Source organism: Prionailurus viverrinus, chromosome B4, assembly GCF_022837055.1.
Source record: "Prionailurus viverrinus isolate Anna chromosome B4, UM_Priviv_1.0, whole genome shotgun sequence".
In the NCBI taxonomy this organism is placed as follows: domain Eukaryota; kingdom Metazoa; phylum Chordata; class Mammalia; order Carnivora; family Felidae; genus Prionailurus; species Prionailurus viverrinus.
Genome location: NC_062567.1, coordinates 136344337 through 136367950, shown reverse-complemented (window position 1 = coordinate 136367950; position 23614 = coordinate 136344337). Strand labels below are relative to the sequence as shown.

The 23614-nt window shown below is 58.8% G+C and overlaps 1 protein-coding gene across 1 annotated transcript in view; it reads right to left on the bottom strand.

Moving 5' to 3' along the window:
* Nucleotides 1–23614, bottom strand: part of TBC1D22A (TBC1 domain family member 22A) — a 324584-nt gene that overhangs the window by 297836 nt on the left and 3134 nt on the right. Inside the window, exons 2-3 of the mRNA XM_047866047.1 lie at nucleotides 5384–5440; nucleotides 4303–4604 (exon numbers count right to left, since the gene is read on the bottom strand). Of these exons, the coding sequence (XP_047722003.1) occupies nucleotides 4303–4604; nucleotides 5384–5440 (359 nt within the window). The remainder of the gene's footprint in view (nucleotides 1–4302; nucleotides 4605–5383; nucleotides 5441–23614) is intronic.

Genomic DNA, 23614 nt, shown 5'->3' with positions numbered 1-23614 from the left:
ACGGGGAGGGTAGTGGCGGGATGTTAAGACCCCCCCCCCCCCCCCCGCAACACCACCACCCTCAGAATCTATCACCGAGCCACGTGTCATGATTCTTTAGGAAAAACAACGGGCAGAAAGAACAGTCCCCCTTCTATCGCAGAACTAAGCGTGCTGATCTCACTCCTCTGCGATCGGACAGGATCAGTGCGATTTATGAGGACACGTGACGAGGGCCACCTGGGTGGCTCGGTCGGTTAAGTGTCCGGTTCTTGATTTCGGCTCAGGTCACGATCTCACGGTTCTTCAGTTCAAGCCCCACATCGAGGATACGTGAGGACACTGACTCCTGCACGGAGCACACATCTGGTCACTCTACGATGGGGCAGGTGGGGTCTGGAAGGCACAGCGACAGCAGGTCCCCCCAGGAAGCCGGAAGGCCGACAGCCAGGTCTCCCTGCTACTGTGAGTGGAAATCACGTCAGCCTCCCCCCTCCGGGGCCCCTCAGAGTGGGTCTAACCTTCACCAGTCAGTGCCCACCCACTACCCGCTCGCAGCTCAGTCACGGTCAGCGACCGACACAGACCTCACCTGGCCGTGCCCCCTTCCCGGCAGACACGCACCTTGCCACGAAGCCAGCGGCAGCCTAAATCAAGCAAGCGCACCTGACTGCAGGTCTAGATCTCTCAGGTGTTTGCTCAGGAAGGCAGCACGGTCTAGAGGTAAAGAACGGGCACCGGGAAGGCCAGCCTGAGAGCGCCACGCGGCACAGCGCTGAATTTTCAGGCCGCCGTCTCTCAGGGGCAGACACTGAGCAGGTGACGTGCGCGCCCCACAGTGACGCGCCGTAAAGGCACGGGCGCCCGACACGAACGCTGGCCGTGGCAAGGACAAGCAGCGCTCCAAGCAGACCGTGCCCTGTGGAATGCAGCGTCCCGGGCTTTCCCAATGGCACGGCACCGCGCCACGCGCACTCTCGTCACGCGGAATTCACAGGTCCCTCACCTGAACAGCGGCCGCGTGGCCCATGCAGGGACGAGGGTGGGGCGGGGTGTGGAGGCAGGGACAGCACGTGGTCACCAGGCCCCGAGGACAGCCCCGGTGCCTCAGCAACATTCGTGGAATGACGCGGTACAGCAAGGGGAAGCAGAGGGAGTGGGACGAGGTCCCTGCCCTCTGGGGAACCCGCAAAGCATGCAGATGAAGCGCGAAGACGGACGTGACCCCACAGGGAAGCCAGCCGAGCCGGCACCTCCCCGCCCGAGCCCGGAGCCTCACCCTCCCGGAAACCCTACGGATCTCACCTCCTCTCTGAAACCTTCCATGACACGCCCTCCCCAACAAGACAAACCTGGGACTTCTACACCCGGGGGCTTCTGGGTCCCATCCACCGCTCTGAGGCCCCGTCCCGCTCGCGGGGGTGAAAGACTCACCTCCGCGCGTCTCCCCACTAGACTCCCACCAGGTGCCAGTCGACACCTCCGCGCCGGGCCCGGTCGAGCAGGAAAGAGCACTGACGTGTCCATCCTGGCACGGACACGGAGTGAGCCATCCCGACGACAAACGGGCCGCCAAGGGGACTGAACACGGGCCCGTGGGTTCTGCCCGCCACTGCCAGCCCCCCGGGGGGGGGGGGTCAGCTCCCTAAGGGGCCACCTCGGCACTGCGCATGGGTGGGGGGGGCTGGGGGGGGGGGCAGCCAGCCCTGGTCTCCGCCCACTCCACGCCAGGAGCACCCACTCCCTGCCCCAGATGCCACAACCAGCAAAGTCCCCTGGGGCTGGACTCGCCGGTGGACAGGCCCCGCCCTAGGCAGTGAGGCCGGCGGCTGGCGGCAGGCCCTGGAGTCAGACGCCGGGAGTCTGAGCCCTGTGCCACACCACGCAGACCGCCACTCCGGGCAAGCCGTGTGACTTCTCCATGCCTCCCCCGTAAACTCGCTCCTAGAGCACCTGCAGAGTCTGCCGGGGTCCGCCCATGATGAGGGCCCGCCACAGGCCTTGCCACATGGCCATGGCGGACAGTCCACGAATGCCGGCTGCTATCGTGACACGGAGGTGCTCACCCAGAGCAGACAAAGGAAAGACGTTGCACTCCCAGGCAGGGGGAGGCAGGGGGAGGCAGGGGGAGGCAGGGGGCAGTTGCAGTTATCGGCCCCCTCCCCCAGCACGAGCCACCAGGAGCACCCTCCACCTGGCTTTTACAGGAGGCGGCCACACCAAGGCCCCCCACCCTGGCTGGACCCAACCGTGCACGTGGCCACAGGCTGAATGCCCTGCCCCCCGAAGTTCGTACGTTGAAGTCCTGCCCCCCGACGGGATGGTGTTAGGAAGAAGGGCCTCTGGGAGGTGATCGGGTTTAGAGGAGGTCAGGAGGCTGGGGTTCTCACGGTGGCAGTAGCGCTCTCGTAAGAGTCACGAGACAGTGGGTCTCCCCCTCTGGTCCCCCCCCACGTGGGAATACCGCCGTCCGCACCCAAAGAGGGCCTTCGCCAGGATCCAACTCTGTTCATACTCCATCTGGTCTATGGGATTCTCGCTACAGCCACCCCACTGACCAACACCGGCCCCACATCTCTGGGGTGCTGAGGCCCCCTCCAGCAACTGCTCGGACGGCGGGTATTACAGAGGCTCTACCCAGGCCCCTGAGACGTAAGAAGATGCCTCAATGGCTCGCATCAGCACAGCAAAGGGCAGAGGAGCACGGGGTGCCTGCCAACAGGAAGAGGTGCGTAGGCTGAGGGTGCGCAGGGGGACGGTCAGAAGGCAGGGGGCAGTCAGCGCAGGGGGTGGTCAGCACGTAGGAGGCAGTCAGTGCAGGAGGCGGTCAGTGCAGGGGGTGGTCAGTGTAGGGACAGTTAGTGCAGGGGCGGTTAGTGCAGGGGCGGTTAGTGTGGGGGGCGGTCAGCACGCAGGGGAGGTCAGTGCAGAGGGTGGTCAGCACGTAGGGGGCAGTCAGTGCAGGGGGTAGTCAATGCAAGAGGTGGTCAGTGCGGGGGCGGTCAGTGCAGGGGGGGTTCGTGGGGGGGCAGTCAGCGCAGGGGGTGGTCAGCACGTAGGGGGCGGTCAGTGCGCACGGGGGGGTGGTGCGCATGGGGGGGTGGTGTGCATGCAGGAGCCGGTCAATGCACGCAGGCTGAGGGTGCACAGGGACGGTCCATCGGTCACAGGGAGTCCCAACCCACTTGTGGAACCCCTACCCGGACTTTCATGTTCAGGCTCAAATGCTTTGAAGTTCACTCTATTTTAGAAAAAAATAGTTTAGATTCCAATATGCAAACTGCTCACCACACTCTCACCTAAGGAGACTTGTGGCATCTCAAAAGTTAATCAACCTGTGGGAAGGGGTTCTGAAGACAGGCCAGGTACGGACACCAGCTCCGGGTGTGCCGGAAGGGAAACCTGAGGCCGCCCTCACCAGCATACGGGGACAAGCCTGGGAGGGGGAGCCAGCGACGGTGTGGCCGCACTGGCCCCTCTGCTGCAGGTGCCCACGCCTCCCTCCTTCACCTTCTCAGAAAGGCGCCCCGAGGCCTCACCTGTGATTCCGCCCCAGGGTCCTGCCTGCTCTCACGACCGAGCCCCGCCTCTACTTTGACCTTTGGCTCTTGTCACCTCCCCGCACACTCCGTGCCTCCTTGCCGATCATGCGTAGGTCGCTGTCCGTCCCCCCCACCCCCCGCCAGAACATGCTCCAGGGCAAGGACTCCCCTGGGGGCCCCCAAGCCCTGAGAGCGGTGCCTGACCCATCCCAGAAGCTCGTCAAATACCTGCTGTCTTACATCACAGGCCCCCGAAAACAAAAAGAACCACAGTAACAACAGCAATCTCGAGAAAGGCCACGGAGAGCCAGGCACAGGGTACCAGACACACGCTGATCCCATCCTTCAGTTTATAACCTGAACTCACCACTCCAAACCCCGGACCCCGCCCCAGCCCCACCCCCATGTGTACCTGACCCGGGGCAGGGGATCGCTGGAAGCTGCCGATAGAGGTGCAGGCTCTGAACGTGCAAGCAGCCTGGCCCCTCGGCTGGAAATGTCACCCCCGGAACAACCGGGGTGCACTTAGGAGGGAGACGGGGTCCCCCGGGGCCTTGCACTAGCCATGTCTCCCACGACCAGCCACAAAAGCCACAAAAGCTGGCCCCCGCACTTGGAGGAGAGAAGCGCTCAGCTGGGAGGGCAAAGAAAAGTCCACCGCGGGCACTCAGGGAGCTCCCGCCGCACCCAGAACGGAACCCGCCTAATCTCCCACAGGGAGAGGACTCCGGCCCCTTCTCTCTCAGAAACGCACCCCGTCTGCTCGGTGCCCCCATCCCACCTGCAGGACAGGACGTGTGGCTCTCGCTGACGGACTTCACCAGCCGGAGGTCACCGCTCGGCACCGCGGGAGGCTCGGGCGGCCTGCGGCGCTCCTGCCGCTGGCTGTGGTTGCGCAGGACGCGGTTGGCCGTCTCCATGACCACCTCGGTGTTCAGGCTCTCGGCTGCCATGGCCAGGAGCTCATCGTCGTCTTCACTGGCGTCCCAGGCGTCGCTGGTGTTGCTCTCAAACTCCTGGAAGGTGCTGGTCCTCCTGGCCTTCACCGGTGTGGTGGGCACCTTGGGCGTGGCCTTGAGCAGGCTGCGAAGTAAAGGCAGGTCTTTGCTTGTCCTCCCGGAGGCCCGAGAGGATCCCCCCCAGATCCCGTCAGGAAGGAGCTCCCCGGTGGGACAGCGCACACGTGAGGGTTCCACTTCAGCTGAGCTGAGGGTAAAGCCGAGGGTAAAAGCAAACACGATCCAAAGAAGCATCCAGAAGAAGACTCGTAAGGATTTAGCGGCAGGAAGGAGAGGCTTTCGAGGGCCAGTCACGCTGAGCAGCCTCAGCCCTCGTACGGAACCGATTTGGGAGCAAACGCAGCAATGCACAGTAAGGACACTCAGACCTGCTCCCCAAACCTCCCGCTGGCCGGTGCCTGCAAACCTCCCAGGGGGGCTGTCCACAGAACACAGGCCTCTGGTACGCGGACCTGGAGAGAGCACAGCTTCCACAAGGTCCTTAAACAAGGACAGCGCGGTCCTGCGGGGCCACAATGCCTCTCGCGTGCCTCTGGGGCAGAGCCCAGACCCAGGGGCACAGCAGGCCCCGGGTGACCACGCAGAGTGCGGCCAAGGGCGAGGAAGTAAACCCACCGCCGTGAGCCAGGCCCTCCCCCACTAGCTCAGGGGGTGCCAGCCCCAGGCTCTCCCGCACAGGCTCCCCCACCTCGGGCCAGCTTCCAAGTCTGCCTTCCTCCAGAGGACGGGCCGTGCGAGGCCTCGACACGTGTCTGCGGAAGGGGAGACCGCTCGCCTCCCCCTCAGGAATCCCAGGGAGCCCAAGAGCGTGCCTAAAGCAGCCTGAGTCCAGGCCTCACTTACGTGCCATGTAACAGTGGGTCGAAGGGGGGGTGCTGGGCGCCATACACATGCTGGATGCTGTTTAAAAAAGAGAAGGGAGACCGATCAGCTTCTCTTCCGCTTCCCCAGGAGCCCACCACTGACTCAGGAAAAGGACCAGTTCCCAGCAACCCACATACGAGCCTGAGGGCAGCAACTCTCCATCAGCTGCCACGGGTCCCAAGGGCCCGTCCGGGAGGGATGAATGGTGCCACACAAGCCCACACGCACAAACAACGGGGTATTCAGCCCGCCCTGCAAATGGGCCTCGGCCCGGGGCCCCAGGCAGCACCGGTGACGAGGCCACGGAGGGCTGGGGGCTACTCCCAAAGCTCCGGCAGCCTCTGCTCTCCGGCCGGGTGCCACCGGCAGGACTTAGCCCTGATGACCGAATGCCCATCTGGAAATTCTCACCTGGTACCACTCTGTCTGAAGACAAAACGCAGACTTACAAAGAGAAGATAAACGTAGTTTTTTAGGGGCGCCTGGGAGGCTCAGTTGGTTGAGCGTCCGACTTCAGCCCAGGTCACGATCTCACGGTCTGTGAGTTCGAGCCCCACATCGGGCTCTGTGCTGACAGCTCAAAGCCTGGACCTGCTTCAGATTCTGTGTCTCCCCCTCTCTCTGTCCCTCCCCTGCTCACACTCTGTCTCTTTCTTTCAAAAACAAACATTAAAAAAAATGTTTTTAATTAAAAAACATAGTCTTTTAAAGACAAAATAGTCTTATTGCAAAACTCCTCGGCTCATCAGAATAAACTTGGAAAATGGCAGGCAAGCAGGGTGGTCAGCCGAGCAGCCCGACCCACACCCCGCCCTCCTGGGCTGGGGGGGCTTCCAGCCAGGAAGGCCAGACGACCCAGCGCAGGTGAGTCAGAGGTAGCACAGCCCCGCCTGGTTTCACAGCGCACGCCCCTGGCCCGCAGCTGTTCCCTCTCTTCCCGGCTGGAGCTCAGGCGGGAGGCCTCGAGGTTCCTCGGCCTTCGTGCCACGGCGAGAAACAGCCTCGAGATGCGGGACCAGCCCGGAACGCGGCCGAACAGGGAGATGAGAGAGCGCAGTCCACCCGTCCGCCCCCCTCGGCTCCCACTTGCATGAAACAAACAGAGCCCGCTCTTCCAGCCGCTAGCAGGGAAACCTCCTGTCACCGTCCGCCCACAAGAGACAACCACAGTAACACTGACACAGGAGCCGGTCGGCGGTGCGCGCACTCGAAAACAAAGGCAGACGCCGGGGCGTTTCACGCACAGAAGAACGTTTTCATTTTTAAAGACAGAATGCAACCCTACCTTTTTCACTGAGCAACATGCCATGACCCTTCCCCGTGTCGTTACCTTTCAATTTACGTAAATGCATTTATTGACCTTATATTTATTGACCTTACGTATGACCTCATATTGACCTTTGATACGTGCAAAAACATACACGCTCCGTATCAGATTCAAAAACATGATGAGAGGGGCACAAATTTCTCTGCCACTCCTTGTAAACCTGTAATTACTTCCAACGTTTGAAAGGTTTTGAAAGTGGTAACAGCAGAATGGGCACCAGGTGACCCACGCCCCCTCCACCTCCCTGGACAGCATCACCTTTAACCTCGCTGTCCCACCACGTAACTGCGTCGTAACCGACGCGCTGCCCACTGTGATGCGTACTGTCCACACGGCAGCCGGGGGCACAACCAAATCACTGCTGATTTTATGGGAGAAAAGTACTCCCAACGCTGCCTGTGTGTCCCCTCAGTCATTCGGAAGGTTAAACAATTTTGAAACACTTTTGTTCGACTGTGCTACTCCATTCAGTAAACCGCCTACTCGGGCCCTTCGTCCGTCGTTCTAAGGGGGTGTTCACCCTCTTCTTACTGCACCCTGAAAACCTTTTTGGAAACAGAGGATTTCTTGTCATTCAGGCAGTGTGGCTGGCAGAACAGTGGCCCCTAAAGACATCGTAATCCCAGAACCTGTGAATGTGTCCCCTCACACGGCACAGGGGGCTCTGCACACGCAATCAAACACATAAATGTTGGGTGTAGCCTGGGCGAGGCAGGAGGGCCCGATCCGATCGCGAGTCCTTAAAAGCCTTCCCGCCCTCTGAGAGGGAGTGAGGCCATGAAGAATGCTCAGATCAAGGCTACACTGCTGGCTGTGAAGATGGAGAAAGGGGGCCACGAGCCAAGGCTCGTGGGAAGCCTCTAGAAGCTGGAGAGAGTAAGGAAACGCCTTCTCCCTGGAACCTCCAGAAAGCCCTGCCAACACCTTCCTTTTATCCCACCAACCCCAGGTCAGACTTCTGACCTCCAGAACCGTAAGATAATTCGTGGGTATTATAAGCCAGTGGGTTTGTGGTAGTCTGTCACAGCAGCAAGAGAAAGCCAGAACGTAGAACAGAATGGTGACAGACAAGGTGACAAATCTGTCTGCCTGGTTTGTGGAAGCTCAAAGGTCTACGTTGGTAAGTCAACCTCACTTTCATGCTTTACCCAGGGCTCTGCTCTGACGACTATACCCCAAAAGGCCCACCCCAGGGGCACGGGGGGCTCAGGTGGTTGAGAGGCTGACTCTTGATTTCAGCTCGGGTCATGATCCCAGGGTCGTGGGATCGAGCCCCGTGTTGGGCTCCATGACGAGTGTGGAGCCTGCTTGGGATTCTCAATCTCTTTCTCTCTCTCTCTCTCTCTCTCTCTCTCTCCCCCCCAGCCCCCGACCTCTTTTCCTCGCTCACACACTCTAAGATTAAAAACAAAGGCCCACCCCCACTGTCTCAGCCCATTGCAACCCTAACAAACACACCACACATGGGGCAGCAGCTTATAAGCAAAGGCATTTATTCCTCACGGTTCTGGAGGCCGGAAGTCCAAGATCAAAGCACTTCCGGGCTGCAGAAGGTGCCACCTCACCGTGTCCTCACCCGGCAGGCGGCTGGCCACGCGGGCACAGGCGAAGGGGCAGGGGACGGGGCAGGGGAGGTCCCTGGGGTGTCTTTTATAAAGGCCCTAATCCCACCACGGTGGGCGGGGGACACCTGCACCCTCAGGACCTCCTCACCCCCCAAAGGCCCCGCCTCCTAACACCCTCACTCTGGGGGTCAGGGCTTCCCACGGGTTTAGGAATTAGGAAGCACAGGAACGTTCAGCCACCAGACCTACCGAGCCGGCTAAGTATTCCACCGTATCCTCATTCCACACTTCTGTGGTTTCATTTCTTACCCTTAAGTTTTCAGCCACCTAGAATTTCTTTTATTTTGCTACGTACTGTGTAAGAAAACTTTTTTAAAAAAATAATCAACTGTTCCGATGCAATTTGTCAAAAACCTATCCTTTTTTTCACCACTGGTTTGAGGACGCCATCTTCGAAATGCGGCATTTATACTGGGTCATTTTTCCAGCCGTCCATCCGTTCCTCCACTCCTGTGCCTGTGGCACAGCACTTCAATTACATAAAATATTCCCTTTTCAAAGGGGCGCCTAGGGGGCTCAGTCGGTGGGGCGTCCGACTTGGGCTCAGGTCACCATCTCACAGTCTGTGAGTTCGAGCCCACATCGGGCCCTGCGCTGACGGCTCGGAGCCTGGAGCCTGCTTCGGATTCTGTGTCTCCCTCTCTCTCTGCCCCTCTCCTGCTTGTGCTGTCTCTCCGTCTCTCTCTCAAAAATAATTAAACACTGAAAACAATTTTTTTTATCCTTCCCTTTTATATCCTAAAATTTTTCGGCAGAATTTAATAAACATTCGAAAGCTACCACCTTGTGACGGGCATTACGGGGAGTCCCGGGCAGGCAAAGAGAAGCACACAGCACTACAAACTCTTAAGAACCTTGAAGCTTACTTACAAAGATAAAAAAGTGAATTGGCCTTTATAATGTTCTATGAGAACAAACACGTGGTGAACCGGAACATTGTTCGACGGAATAGTATTCGGTTATGAAATGAGTGCCGACGCTACAGGAAGAACGTTGAAAACACTACGCTAAGTGCCAGAAGCCAGTCGTATAAAACACCTCTTACATGACCCCAGTTGTACGACACATCTAGAATGGAAATCTATGGAGACAGAAGGCAGGTTAGTGGTTGCTTGGGGTGAGGGATGGGCAGTTGGGGTGACAGCCAAAGAGGACAGGGTTTCTTTTTGAGGCGATAAACACTCTGATATTGACAGTGGCGATGGTTACGGGAAGTCTCTGGATACACCGCAACACCACTGAATCTCACCCTTCAAATGAGTGAGTGGTGTCCCATGTGAATTTTTGTGAATTTTTTTTAATTTTTTAAATGTTTATTTTTGACAGAGAGAGACAGAGGGAGGGAGAGAGAGAGAGAGAGAGAGAGAGCGCGCGTGCGCGCACATGAGTGGGGGAGGGGCAGAGAGAGAGAGAGAGAGAGAGAGGGAGACACAGAATCCGATTCAGTCTCCCAGTTCCGAGCTGTCAGCACAGAGCCCGACGCGGGGCTCAAACCCACGAACCGCGAGGTCATGACCTGAGCCGAAGTCGGACACTTAACCGACTAAGCCACCCAGGCGCCCCTGTCCCATGTGAATTTAAACTGGTGAACGACATTATATGTGAATCTGAATAAACATATCAACTTTTTGAAAGGCAACACAGCTTCCAGCTGGTTCTCTCGGGTTCTCTCCCGGAACCCAGACACCATGCTCTGAAGAAGCCCAGACTTGCCACAGGGGGAGCCCACATGTAAGCACCAGAGCCAACGGCTTGAGGTGAGGTCCCAGCAGATGGCCAGCATCAACCGCGACACACATGAGTGACCAGCCTTCTTCTGATTTCCCTCCCAGCCGCTGGACCTTCCCGGTGACACCCGAGACACCATGGAACAGAGACAAGCCATCCCCACTGTGACTGGGCTGAATGAACTCCTGACCCTGATCCCTGACAGAACCCGTGGGCTCCTTTTCAAGGAAACCTATCAGCCTGACTGGATTAAACACAACCTCTCTGTCACGGTCATGGTCCCTTTCCTGAAATATCCTGGAGGCCTCCCTGACCTTGGTACAAAGTCTCCAATTTTGGGGCTCCTGGGTGGCTCAGGCTGGTAAGCATCCAACTCTTGATCTCGGCTCAGGTCACGATCTCACAGTTCATGAGATCAAACCCCACACCAGCATGGAGCCTGCTTGGGATTCTCTCTCCCCCCCCCACTCTGCCCCTCCGGTGCATACTCACTTGCCCTCTCTCTCTCTCTCAAAAATAAATAAAAAGAAAGAAAGAAAGAAAGAAAGAAAGAAAGAAAGAAAGAAAGAAAGAAGAAAGAAAGTCAGTCTCCAGTCTTAGAATCAAAGGACCTGGGTTCAAGTCCTAGGTCCAATAAGGACAAGCCGGCACAGTGCTAACCCAGTAACTGCTGAGCTCTAGCTCCCTCGTCCCAGACCTAAGAACATGTAAAAAAGAGGCCGGCCATGGATGACAGCGGCCTGAGTGCCACAGAGTGATCCACAGACCGCACCCACCAGTACCCTCAATCTACTTTGTTCCCCTGAACCACTCCCCATGTCTCAACACGCGCACACAGCTCACAGCCAGCAGGCAGTGGTCTCGGCCTACCGCGAGCACGTCGTTTCCACCAAGTCCTGCCCTTTACCGCACACCTCGGGCCCCTCCCCTCCCGGGACAGCGCACACACGTGAATTCTGCACGGGCACCCCACTCGTGCTTAGTGAGCAGAAAATGTTCCAACAAAGTTCAGGCTCAGATTAAAAGGCATCACTTTTTATCTTATTAAAATTGCATTTTTATCTGCTCTTGCGTAGCTAAAAAGAAAAACAGGCTTCGGCTAAAACCATTTTAAAAGAAAAAATAGCAGCTAACATACCCACCTCATTTCACATAATGAAATTGTTCTTTAAAAAATATGTTAACCAACAAACTTTTTAATAAACCGCACTGCTCTGAAACACTACAGTAATTCGCTGCTGTAGAGAGGACCCTAGAGATTCCTGAGGAAAGCAGGTCCACACGACAATGGCACTCCCAGGTACACACCGTGGGAAACCCTGGCCTAAGGACATGGGAGACAGATTCCACAACATCGGTGATACTACAAAGAAAAGAAAAATTTAAGAAAACCCTAGATGTCCATGATCAATTGAGTGACGAATAAGCAAACGGGAACATATACACTTAACAGGAGTACCAGCCACAACAGACAGGAAGAACTACAAGCATCAGGTTGGTAAGCTTCATAAACATACCACTGAAGAGTAACTTGAATAGAGACAGTATGACATCATTTACAGAACGTGGTTTTTTAATGTTTATCTCTCTTTGAGAGAGACAGAGAGAGCTCAAGCGGACGAGGGGCAGAGGGGGCTCCAGGCTCCGAGCTGTCGGCACAGAGCCCGGCGCGGGGTCTCAACTCACAAACCACGAGATCGTGACCTGAGCTGGAGTCGGACGCTTACCCGACTGAGCCACCCAGGCGCCCCGTTTATACAAAGTTTTAAAAACGGAAAATGAAACTCGTTTTGGATACGTGTACGAGTGGTCAAAACTCCTACTGCACGCAAGGAAAACAAATTCAGGATAGTGACAGTGGGTAGGGGTGAGTGGAGAGAGGAGCTGGGTCCAGGGACAGAATCCAGTGGCTTCAACTCTATACGTGTAACAGCTTATTCCTCACACCGGATGGCGGGCCTGGCGTGCTCCCCGCGAAGCTGCCAGGAGCTCCGTCTCTGCCACCCAGAGGGCCAGAAGGTGGAGTGCTCCTCAGGGACGCGTTCCTGGCCAGCCCCGGGCCCGCCCGGCCACCCCTGTTCTGGTTGCACGATGCACAGAAGCCTTTCAAAAGAAAGCACCACAGCTTTAGTCGTCAGAGAAACGGAAACCGAAACCACAGTGGGAGACCGTGTCACCCCAGAAGGCTGGCAAAAATTAGGGAGGGGACACAAGCGTTGGCAAGAACGGGAAGGCTCTGAACCTCCCGCGCTGCCGAGAGGACACAGTGGGGCGGCCGCTCTGAGGACAGGCCTGGGGTCCTCCAAGGTCAGTTGCCGCGTGACCCTGTGTTTCCGCTCCGAGGAATGCAGCCCAGAGAAATGAAAACGTCCGTGGGCACAAAGGAAGTACTGTTTGTGACTGTCCTCTTGGTGGCAGCCAGAACGCAGAAGCACTCCAAATGCCCGTCATCGGGCAAGCGCCGGGCTCACACGGGGCCGCCCCCACACGATGGGGCACCATCAAGTGACCAAAAGGCGTGTAGCGCGGACACACGCACACACTCCAACGTGGACGGGCCCCGAAAACGCGCTCCGTGAAGGAGGCCAGTCACAGAGGGCCGCACCTCACACGATTCCAAACGCAAGAAACGTCCAGAAGAAGCACATCTACAGAAACAAGTAGCCCATGGCTGCCAGGGGCTGGGGGGGGAGGGAGGGGGCGTCGCTGCTAGTGAGTGAGGGGCTCCCGCGCGCGTGCAGCTCACACTCTCAAGTTCACGGCGGCGGTGGCCGTACTCCGTAAACAGACGAAAAACACTGCGTTGTGCACTTCAAGCGGGGGAAATACAGGACGTGCCGATGAGATCTCCGTGGAGATGCCACATGGAGGGAGGGGGGCAGGAGGGCAGGGAAGAACCAGAGGGGCCCTCCACCCGGACCGGATGTCCAGGAAGGTGGCTGTGCCGCGGGGGAGGCCTGATCCCGCACGGGTCCCCGGCCTACAGCGTCACCCACAGACCTCCGAACAGGCCCGAACAACGCAGGCTCGCAAGGCTACCACCACAGAACCAAACGTTGCCACGGCTTCGGGGGAAAACGACACCACGCGTCACCCCCAGACTAAGACAGTGAGACTTAAGAAGGGTGGACCTGTGACCAGCAGACAACAGCAGGAGCCACAGCTGTATTTTCTGGGCGGATGGGCATGAATCCCGATGACCACACAACCCAGCGGCCAGGAAGGATGCTCAAATGGAAAAACAGAACGAACGTAGTGTCACGGAGTCCAACCCTGTGGCCTGACCGAGGCTCCCATCCAGGTGAGAGAGACGGCCCAGACACGGGTGGAGAGATGCCGGGGAGGGCGGCCCGAAGGGGACCCGCGCCCCAACAGCCCCCGAGTTCCCAACACAGCCTCCTGCATGAGGCACGGAAGCCACCGCCGGAAGCCACCAGGCAGGGGAAGGCAGGCGAGGAAGACGGGGTGAAGCCGAGGTTCGCCGCAGGCAGGAGCTGGCAGCGAGGGGCGCCTCTCGTCGGAGGCGGTCACAGGTGAGGGCAGGCTGGGGACACTGGTCAGAAGGGGGAGGCCCAGAGAAGAGACGGGGCCCCTGGCATCAGTGCAGGCTCCCCAGGACTCAGCCTCTCCGCCTTTACCACGCGGTTCAGGGAGGGTTTAACAAAAACCAGAATCGAGGGCAGTCCGGGGCCCGCTTGTGGACAGCCAGGTGCTCGGGCCCAGTCTTCACGTCGAGAGCACACTTCACTCGAGCCACTCAGCGAACACTGTCCGGCCCGACGCTGGTGCTAGAAAGATGCCAGGGAGCCGGTGACAGCCCGCGCCCGTTCCTGCCTCGATGGCAGACAACTGTAGAGCACAGGTAAGAGGTAAACGAGCCCAGAGTCCCAGGGCAGAAGTCAGGGAGGAAGGAGGCATGCCGCGAGGCCTCCAGGTCTTGACAAAAAGGTGATTCTCCTGCGCCTCCTGGCAAACAGCTTTCTGGTTCAATGTGGACCCCTACACCAAGGCCTCGGCTGTGAAACAAAACAGACAGAACAGGGCCAGAATGGTTAAACAGCAGTGGGTGGGCGGCGCCTGCGTGGCTCAGTCGGTGAAGCATCGGACTTCGGCTCAGGTCATGATCTCGTAGTTCGTGAGTTCGAGTCCCGTGTCGGGCTCTGTCCTGTCGGCGGGGAGCCTGCTTGGGATTCTCTCTCTCCCTCTCTCTCTGCCCCTGCCCCGTTCATGCTCACTCTCTCTCTCTCTCTTGCGCGCTCTCTCTCTCTCAAAAATAAACAAACGTTAAAAATATATTTTAAAAAATTTAAAAAGCAGTGGGTGAAAATGGCCCTGAGCCAGTGAAGCATGAGAGGAAAGAAATGTCCTAAGCGCCAGAAAGTGAACGACAAATCCTACGACTGCATTTAGGGCAAAATGCTTCCTGGGGCGCAGACGTGTAAAGTCAACAGGCAGGTCAGGCCGCCGGCTCCCCGCTCGTGGCTCAGTGCCCCCACTGCGCTCACCAGCAGCTTTCTGAAATACGAACTAAATTAGCAACTGATTTACCATCAGACTCATCCTAACACACAGTGATGCTCCCCAGGTTTATAAAATATTCAGAAGAAGCAAGTTTTCCAAGGATATTAACTTTAGAGGGCTTCCGAGGAAAATGTAGGAAGCACCATTAACACAGCAGCAACAATGTCCCTCCGCCCCCGCAGCACAATCTGAAACCCTCCGTCCCGTGGAGGGAACGGCAGAACACGCGGCCCCACAGACCCAGACCAGAGCATCTCCTGTGCTGTCCCACCACCAACGACCGTGCCACCCCACTCCACTCTGTCCCCTGAGAAAGGGACAGAGACTTGTCTCCTGTCAAGCTCCCTGTGGCCCCCAAAACCCAGCAGGGACTTGGGCAATTACTGAGCCAATCAGCAAGCTGTTTTGTGGACGTCTCTTGAAACAGATCTTGGAAATGAGCATGTTTACAATAAAATTTTCCTTCACAAGAGAAAAGCAGTATGCGAACACATGGGTACAGAGAACAGGCTGGTGGCTGTCAGATATGCGGGGCCGGGGGGGGGGGGGGGGGCGGGGGAAAAGGGAGAAAGGTGGGCAGAAGGTTCCATCTCCTGGTGACAAGATCAGTAGTCCTGGGGACATGCCGTGCAGCACAGGGACTATAGTTAATAACACCGTGTCGCATAATCGAAAGTTGCTAAGAGAGTAAATCTTTTTTTTTTAATGTGAAATGTATTGTCCGATTGGTTTCCATACAACACCCAGTGCTCATCCCAACAGGTGCCCTCCTCAGTGCCCATCACCCCCCTCCCCTCCCTCCCACCCCCCATCAACCCTCAGTTTATTCGCAGTTTTTAAGAGTCTGCCAAGAGAGTAAATCTTAAAAGCTCTCATCGCAAGAAAAACAATCTGCCGCCATGCGTGGTGACCAACGTTAAGGACAGACTGTGGTGATGGGTTCACAACACGCACACACACACCTGTGTCAAATCATTGTGTCGCACGCCCCGAGCCAATACCATCCTTCCACCGAAGCAAAAGCAGCGTGCGTTTATCAGAAACAGGAAGAAGGACAGAGAAGGCTCTGGGGTCAGCAGGACAGGGCAGTGTGGCAGCCCTCACTGAGCCCCATTTCCCCGCCCGTCCCCTCGCGGCTGCTCCCCTCAATCCCGCCCTCACCTGGCCTCCACCTTGCTCTCTCCACCCCCCACGCCACCGCACCCCCTTTCCTGCCAGCCTGTCCGGACTCCTCTGTGCGTCCCTGACCTCCACTCCCCACTTCCTCCCACTGGACCGGAAACCATGCCCTCTCCCGACACTGCCTGCCCACCCGCAGGTGAAGGGTTCTCAAACCGCTGCCTCTGGGCACCACCGCCCACCCGGCCACACACTCCCCACGTCGCATCAGCGGGTCCACCACAAAGCGCAGCTGTGCCCCGACGGCCACACCTCACACCCACTTCTCAGTGTCCAGCCCTGGACACCCAGCGCCAACCAGGCAGGAACGCAGACAAGCGCCCCTGCCTCCTGCAACCCCTCACGCCCTCCCTGGGACGCCCGCCGTCCCCACCGCCCTGGATCAGGGCTCCGTTTCTTCTCCGGACCAGGTCACCAACTCCTTCTGCGACTCACTCTCCACCAACGGCTATCCCAGGATCCGAGGGCCACCTCACCTCCTCCCTCAAGCAGGCCACCCGCATTCAGACTGTCTCCACGTCCCCCTAGATCCTGAAACACTCTCCCCTCTGTCACTGTCCCGAGAGAGAGCTACAGCTGCCCCCAGCCAGCCTCGGCTCTGCCAGTCAGAGGTCCGCTTTGCTCCCCAGCTTAAAGTCTGCCAGGTCTTCCAGTTGCCCTCGGGGAACAACCGGAACCTTCTCTGCCCCCCTCCGGCCCCTCCCCACATGGCCACCCCCAGCTGGGGCCAGCATACCCCTGTCACAGCGCTGGCCTCCAGCGCTCTCCGTCTGGTCGTCCGTCCCCGTCCGTCAGGTGCCCGCCGGGAGTGCTCTTGTCCGCCTTTCCCTCACCCGGGCCCTCATTCGGGCCCCCTCACTGCCAAGAAGGCTGGCCCCGGGCCGGGACTACAGAGTACCCGCACAACCTCGTAAGGGACTAAAGGAAGTGACGGTCCCTCAAGGTCCAGCTTGAGGCCACCCCCACCCTCCAGCAGCAGGTGCCTCCCGTGCCCACGCTGCTGCGGGAATCACACCGCACCCCACGGGCTCCGGGCTGGGGTCCGGCCCCCCCGGCAAACGCCGGCCTCGCAGCCGCAGGGTCTGGTGGGCACACAGAAGGCATCCCCAAACCGCCTGCGACATTTCGTGCTTCTTCATCGCACAAATGCCCGAACGACGAGGCATTGCAAATCTGACCAAGTGGCTAGGTTCCACAGAGGAGGGCACATTCCCTCGGCACGGGACACCAGCAGGCAGCGCCCGCTGACCCGCTCGCGCACCCCCCGGGCCCGACCGACCCTGTCACGGCCACCGAACGTCAGGGCGGTTCACGGAGTCACATTTGGCTGAGACCTAAAATGCCACGACGGCTCTAGTGACTGGTTTTGGGACCGAAAACTAATCCGAGAGAGGGCATAATTCTAAAAAGCAAACAACACGCAGCACACAGCCACCGAGACGTCACCGGCCGCTCCACGCCACGGCAGCCAGGGTGAAGAGTGATGGGCGGCTGCGGTCCACGGAGGCAGCCTATTCTCCGAACAGGGGAGGTGGCGCCAGGCCCCCACCCCAGCAGCACCAGGGACGGCCCCGCCGACGGGCGGCCTCCCCACCTGCCAACAGGCTCACGAGAAAACGAGAGAAGCGGGCGCACCGGCACCCTCGACTCTGCGTCCTGCCTCCGAGGCCCACAGTGGCGCCCAGGGACCCGTCCCCTTTCCAAGACCCCGTCCTCCGCCCTGCCTCTCCATGCACGTCACGCCCGATGCCCTCTGACGATCCCAGTCCCCCTGGCTGAGGAGCCCGTGCGGAAGGCAGGAACTAAACGCCGCCCATCTCCTCCGGGCATCAGCCTTAGAGACAGCGAGCCGTATTCTGTATTTTGGTTCAGCACAAACGTTCACTGAAAGAAAGGCCATTTCAAAACCGCAGCGGGCGTAGGCAGGAACAAGGGAGAGCCGCCACGCGGCACACTGAAGAACTGTGTCCAGACGGTCCGGCCCCAGCGGACGGCGGCCAGGCTAGCAGGGGTGGCGGGCGCACCCCAGGGCCAGGACGCACCCAGGACGCGCAAGAACAGCCTGGGAGGCACCCTGGGGAACAAAGCTGATGCGGTCGGGAGCCCAGAAACGTCTGGAGCCGTGAAAGCAGAAAGGGCTCTGCCCTGAACGACACACCCAGAGCCACGGGCCTGGGACAGACCCACCCTCAGCACCGCCGTCCACGCGGAGAGGCCAACGCGGGCAGGGCTGGCTCGGTGCCTGGCGTGCGCGCTCCCCAGCCGTGCAGGCGCCACACCTGCAGGAAGACAGCACGCCGTTCGGACCAGCTGGGTTCGCTGACAGCCCTCAGCACGCACCCCGGAGTTTCCACGCTAACCCCCGGAGAAGAGGGAACGGCGTGTCAGAACAGGGGAACAGAAAGACCGGGGCACTCAGAATGAAAGTCCCACAAATGGGAAGAACCCAGGCTGCCCCATTCCCTCCGGGCCTCCTGACCCCGCCACATCTTGTCTGCTGTCCCCTCCCGCAGAGCCCCGAGCCGTGCGAGTCCCACTGCGGACACCAGGTCCCCAGAGAGCCGGGGAGGGCAGGGCCCGGAGGCGGCAGTGGCGGTCAGCTCCCGGTCCGTAATCCCCTGGCTGCGGAGGCCCGAAGGCGGGCTGCGTCGTCAGGGGCCGGGCACCAAGCGCCGCGGTCACGACGAGGCCCACCCATCTGGGGTGCAGCACAAAACCCTGCCCTGGGACATCCGTCCACGCTCCCGGGGCCGGGCGCGGGGCCTCCCCCCCACCCACAGGTCTGCAGGGTCCCGTGTGCGGCCCAGCCCCGAGCGGGACCCACGCTGTGCCCCGAAGGGCCTGCAGGGCCAGACTGACGCCGTGCGCGTCTGAGGAGCGGTCACCGGACAGGGCTGCCGGAGAGGACGGGGCAGGGGGGCCGGGTCACGGCACCACCGCCCTCATCTGCACCACACGCAGAGCAGGGCCACACCGGGGCAGTCTGGGGGACTGCCTGACCAGAGAGATGGGCTCCCGGGGCCCTTCTCCCCATTCCCACCCGTGACCTCCAACCACGCCTTCACGGCACTCGGGGAATGGGAGACTTCCCTCTGTTCTCATTTTTTTTTTTTAACTTTTAATCAAAATCATCAGGGATTTGTTTATTTTTTAATCATTTCTGGCCTCACTTAAAATTAACCCATAAGAGTCTAGATTCACTGCAGTAGACAAATATGTATTCACATCAAATTTATTTTTCAAAACATTTCCAGACAAACTAACACGACAGAGGACTGCTAAGACACAAGCAAAACGAACCGGGTACACAGCAAAAACCCACCCACTTGTGCACAGGACTCTGCACCGGAAGAGACCAGAGAGACCCACGCCCACGGGACAGAATCCCCACCGGGGCGGACTGCCCTGCTCCTTGCAACAGAAAAAGAGGAATAGGCAGGCACGCGGTCCAAACGGCCACGTCAAAGATACAAGCAAGGATGGGGCGCCTGGGTGGCTCAGACGGTTGAGCGTCCCACTCTTGACTCTGGCTCGGGTCATGAGCTCAGGGTTTGTAGGTCTGAGCCCCGCGTTGGGCTCTGCGCTGACAGTGCGGAGCCTGCTTGGGAGTCTCTCTCTCCCTCTCTCTCTGCCCCTCCTGTGCGCACACACACGCTCTCTTTCTCAAAATAAATAAACGCTGAAAACAAAAACAAAAATGCAAACAAGGAAATAAACAGGTTTCTAAAAACAAGAGAGGGACGTCTGGGTGGCTCAGTCGGTTGAGCATCTGACTTCAGCTCAAGTCATGATCTCACGGTTTGTGAGTTCGACCCCCACATAGGGCTCCTTGCTGTCACCCTCTCAGCATCAAACCTTCTTCAGATCCTCTGTCCCCCTCTCTCTGCCCCTCTTCTGCTTGCACTCCCTCTGTCTCAAAAAATAAATGAAACATTAAAAAATAAATGAACAGGGGCGTCTGGGTGGCTCAGTCGGTTGTGCGTCCGACTTCAGCTCAGGTCACGATCTCGCGGCTTGTGGGTTCGAGCCCCACATCGGGCTCTGTGCTGACGGCTCAGAGCCTGGAGCCTGCTTCGGATTCTGTGTCTCCTTCTCTCTCTGCCCCTCCCCTGCTCATGCTCTGTCTCTCTCTCACTCTCCCTGTCTCTCAAAAATAAACATCAAAAAAAATATTTTTTTCTTTAAATAAACGAAGAAAAATAAAAACACAAGCAAGAGTTGGTCAAGGCAGCAGCTCAGAGCTTCTGGGCAAAGAGGCAGGGCCTCCAGCCAAGTCTTGGACCCAAGAGCACACAAGACACAGGGAGGGCCGTCCCAGCTTCGTTCCAGCCCCTTGACATTAAGTGCACTCTGCAGAAGTTGCCGGAGAGGGGCCAGCCCACCCTCGAAGACTGGTGGAGTTATTACCCCGTCCACACTCAAGGGCAGGACTGCAGGGGCAGGTGCAGAGGGCGACCTACAGCCCTTCCCACCCAGCATCCCCCCAGCACACTTCTCTGATCCTCCCGCTCCCCGCTTAGGGGCCCTCGTGGCCGCCGTAACAAACTCACACAAACAGCGGCTTAAACACACACGATTATTATCTTAAAGTCCGGCAGTCAGCAGTCCCAGGCGGCTCTCACCAGGCTAACGTCTAGGTGCTGGCCGCTGCGTTCATTTCTGGATGCTCTGAGGAGAATCTACTCCCTGCTCATTCGGGTTGTTGGCAGAATGCAGTTTCTTGCGGCTGGAGGTCTGGGGCTCCTGCCGGCTGTCAGGAGAAGGATGCTCCAGCTTCCGGGGGCCACCACACCCCCCGAGCTCGTGGCCCCTTCCTCCGTTTTCAGAGCTGGCAACCGCAGACCAGAGTTCATCTCCTGCTGACTCTGAGCACTTTGAAGAGCTCACTGCATCCCACCGGATCCGCCAGGTCATCCAGAAGAATCTGCGGTCTCTGGGTCAGCTGATGTGCACCCTTCACTCTCCTCTGCGGTGCGACCTGGTTCCAGGTTCCTGGTTCCAGGGAGGAGGACGTGCACACCTTTGGAGACCACTGTTCTGCCCACCACACCCCATCCCTCTGGCCAGAACCCCGGTGACCACCTCAGCCCCCGACACGGAGGCCATCAGAGCGTCCCGCGAGCCCCGCCTGCAGCCTGGGACCTGAGCCCACGCACTCGACTCCAGCGGCAGCCCCTGCCCTCACCCTCACCCTCTCTCGCCCTCTCCTCAAGGAGGATGGACAGGACCGTAGCGACACCCTTCGGTGCTTCCTCACGGCTCTTGGATCAACACCCGACTCTTTTCCATGGCCTTCCAAGACCTGCACCCCTCCCAAGGCTCATCTCACAGTGCTCCCCTCCCGGCGTGCTGCTCCCCCGCCCCTGGAGTCCCTACAGTGCGCCCGTCCCAGCAGGAGTGCTCTGACGCCCCCCGCCCCTGCATCCCCGCATCTGTACGGGCTGCTGCCACCTCAAGTTAGGCAGGACCTCTCCCGGGAGGGAACGGCCTTCCGTTCACGCGGTGTCCCGCTCTTCTGCGAACACTCCCCCGGGATTGCCTTCGAAGCCCTTTGCACCGCGCGAACTGACGTGCGGTCTCCCTCACCCACGGCCTGAGAGCCACCTCTCTCGGTTCCGCGTGGTACCTGACACGTGGAAGGACGTTCTGAACGAACGGGTGATCCCGACAAATCCTCCCCTCAGTTGATGAGCGACGGTGGCCCGTGAAGATGACCGTGGAGCTCACGTCTCATGGGCTCAGGGACTCCTCGGGCTGTGGCGGCCGGACCGCGCGTCACCCTCTGCCCCAGCTCCGCCCCGGGCACCCACAGCCTTGCCACATTCAAACCGGGCCTTGCTTGCCGCCATCCCACTCACAAATGTCACCCTTCACAGGCCCCAGCTGCCCGCACGCCCTCCCGCGAGCCGAGCACACTGCCGGGCCGGGACAGCGAGCGTTGGGCCCACGCCGAAAGGCCGCCTGTGTTCTCACAGCCAGCGTGCGACGAGCTCCCAGCATGTCAAGCGAAGCGTGGCGAGAAGGCCAGCTGCAACCGCAGACCCCTCGGGAGCCAAGCGCATCGACGGCCCCGGAGAGCCAGAGACTGAGCCTTCCGCCACCCACGTACTGACCCTTCTCGCGCCCCCGTCACCCCTCACCTGGGTGTTCCCAGGAGCCTAACCCGTCTCCCCGCCGCTGCCCTTGCCCTCCCGGCCCCTAACCTACCACCCACTCAGCAGCCAGAGTGATCCTGCCAGACCAGAGGCAGCTCCAGCCGCCCCTCTGCCAAGACCCTCCAGTGTCCCCACTTCAGAATAAGAGACTGAGAGCCCACGTCTTTTCGCTGTGACCGCGAGACCCGCCCCCACCCCCAGCCAGATCTCGTGCCCCGTGACTCTCTTGCCTCCTCCCTCGGCTACAGTCATCAGGCCCCCCGTTCGTCCCAAACCCGCCGGGGTCACTCCCGACAGGGGGCTCTGCGCTCTCTCGCCCTCTGCCCGGACCACGGTCCTCCGGCCACCCGAGGGGCCTGTGCACTCACCTCCTGCAAATCTTGCTCAAATGCAGCCTCCTCTGTGAGGGCTTCTCCAGCCACCTTGTCACTGTGAGACCCTCCCCACTCTCCCTGCCTGCCTCCGAAGGGTCTATCCCAATTCTCTGCTGTACGTTTCAGTAACAACCACCGTCTTCTCAGGGGTAACTCTCCCCCTCACGCAGTCACGGTATTTATTCTCTGCCCCTCCTGCTCCGACGTAAGCCCTGTGAGAGCACAGATTCAGATCGGTTTGGGTCACTGGTGTATCTCTAGCACCTGTTCCTGGCACAGAGTGTTGGTTAAACAAATACCTGGCGAATGAACAAATTTTCAAACTCTCAAAGCTGGTCCAAGAGGCCTTCTCTCACGCTCGTCAAAGGGAATCAAAGAGAATCAAACTAGGGGCACCTGGGTGGCTTAGTCGGTTAAGTGTCCGGCTTCAGTTCAGGCCGTGGTCTCATGGTTCTGGAGTTCGAGGCCTGCATGGGACTGCGTGCTGACAGCTCAGAGCCTGGAGCCTGCTTCGGATTCTGTGTCTCCCTCTCTCTCTCTGCCCCTCCCCGACTCACATTTGTTCATTCATTCTTTCTCTCTCTCTCTCTCAAAAATAAAAAAATTTAAAACAAATTTTTTTAAAGAGAGAAAGAGAGAGAGAGAGAGGGAGTGAGAATCAGACTAGACCAAACAAATATGTGCCTGGAGGCCCCAGCCACTTAAGTCTAACCCAGCTTCCTCAGGTTATACGTGCAGAAACCGAGGGCCCCAGAGGTGACATGACCTGGTCAAAGTCACACAGGTAACAGGAAAAATAGGCTAAACCTGGACCACAGAACCAAGCCAGAGGTCTTTCCACCACATCACACATCCTGCCTCATCCAGAAGAGAAATCCCTAAGAAAGCACCAGCCAAACAGACAATCTACGGTCCAAGGTGCACAGAGTGGGGGCCTACTGGCAAGACCACCTCTCGCGCAGTGTGAGCCCCTGCCCAAATCCCTTATTCCCTCGAGGCTAATCTGGAAGGAGGTTCGAATCAACCCCCATCAGTCAGCACTAACAATGCAAAGGGGAGCAAGGCACAGTCGTGAGACTCGCGGAGCGCACGGTCCAGAGAAGAACACCTACCAACAATGCTGGGTTTGACGCACGAAAGGTTTGGTCCAGGCTGCACGAGAACACACAAGGCTTTATGAGGAGGTACACTGGAGGCGAACTTTGAAAGTTAAGAAAATTGAATAAGCCAGGCAAAGGGGAGGAAAGAGAGGGAACGAACATTCTGGTCCGCTCTGACGGCATGAAACTGACCGAGGCATC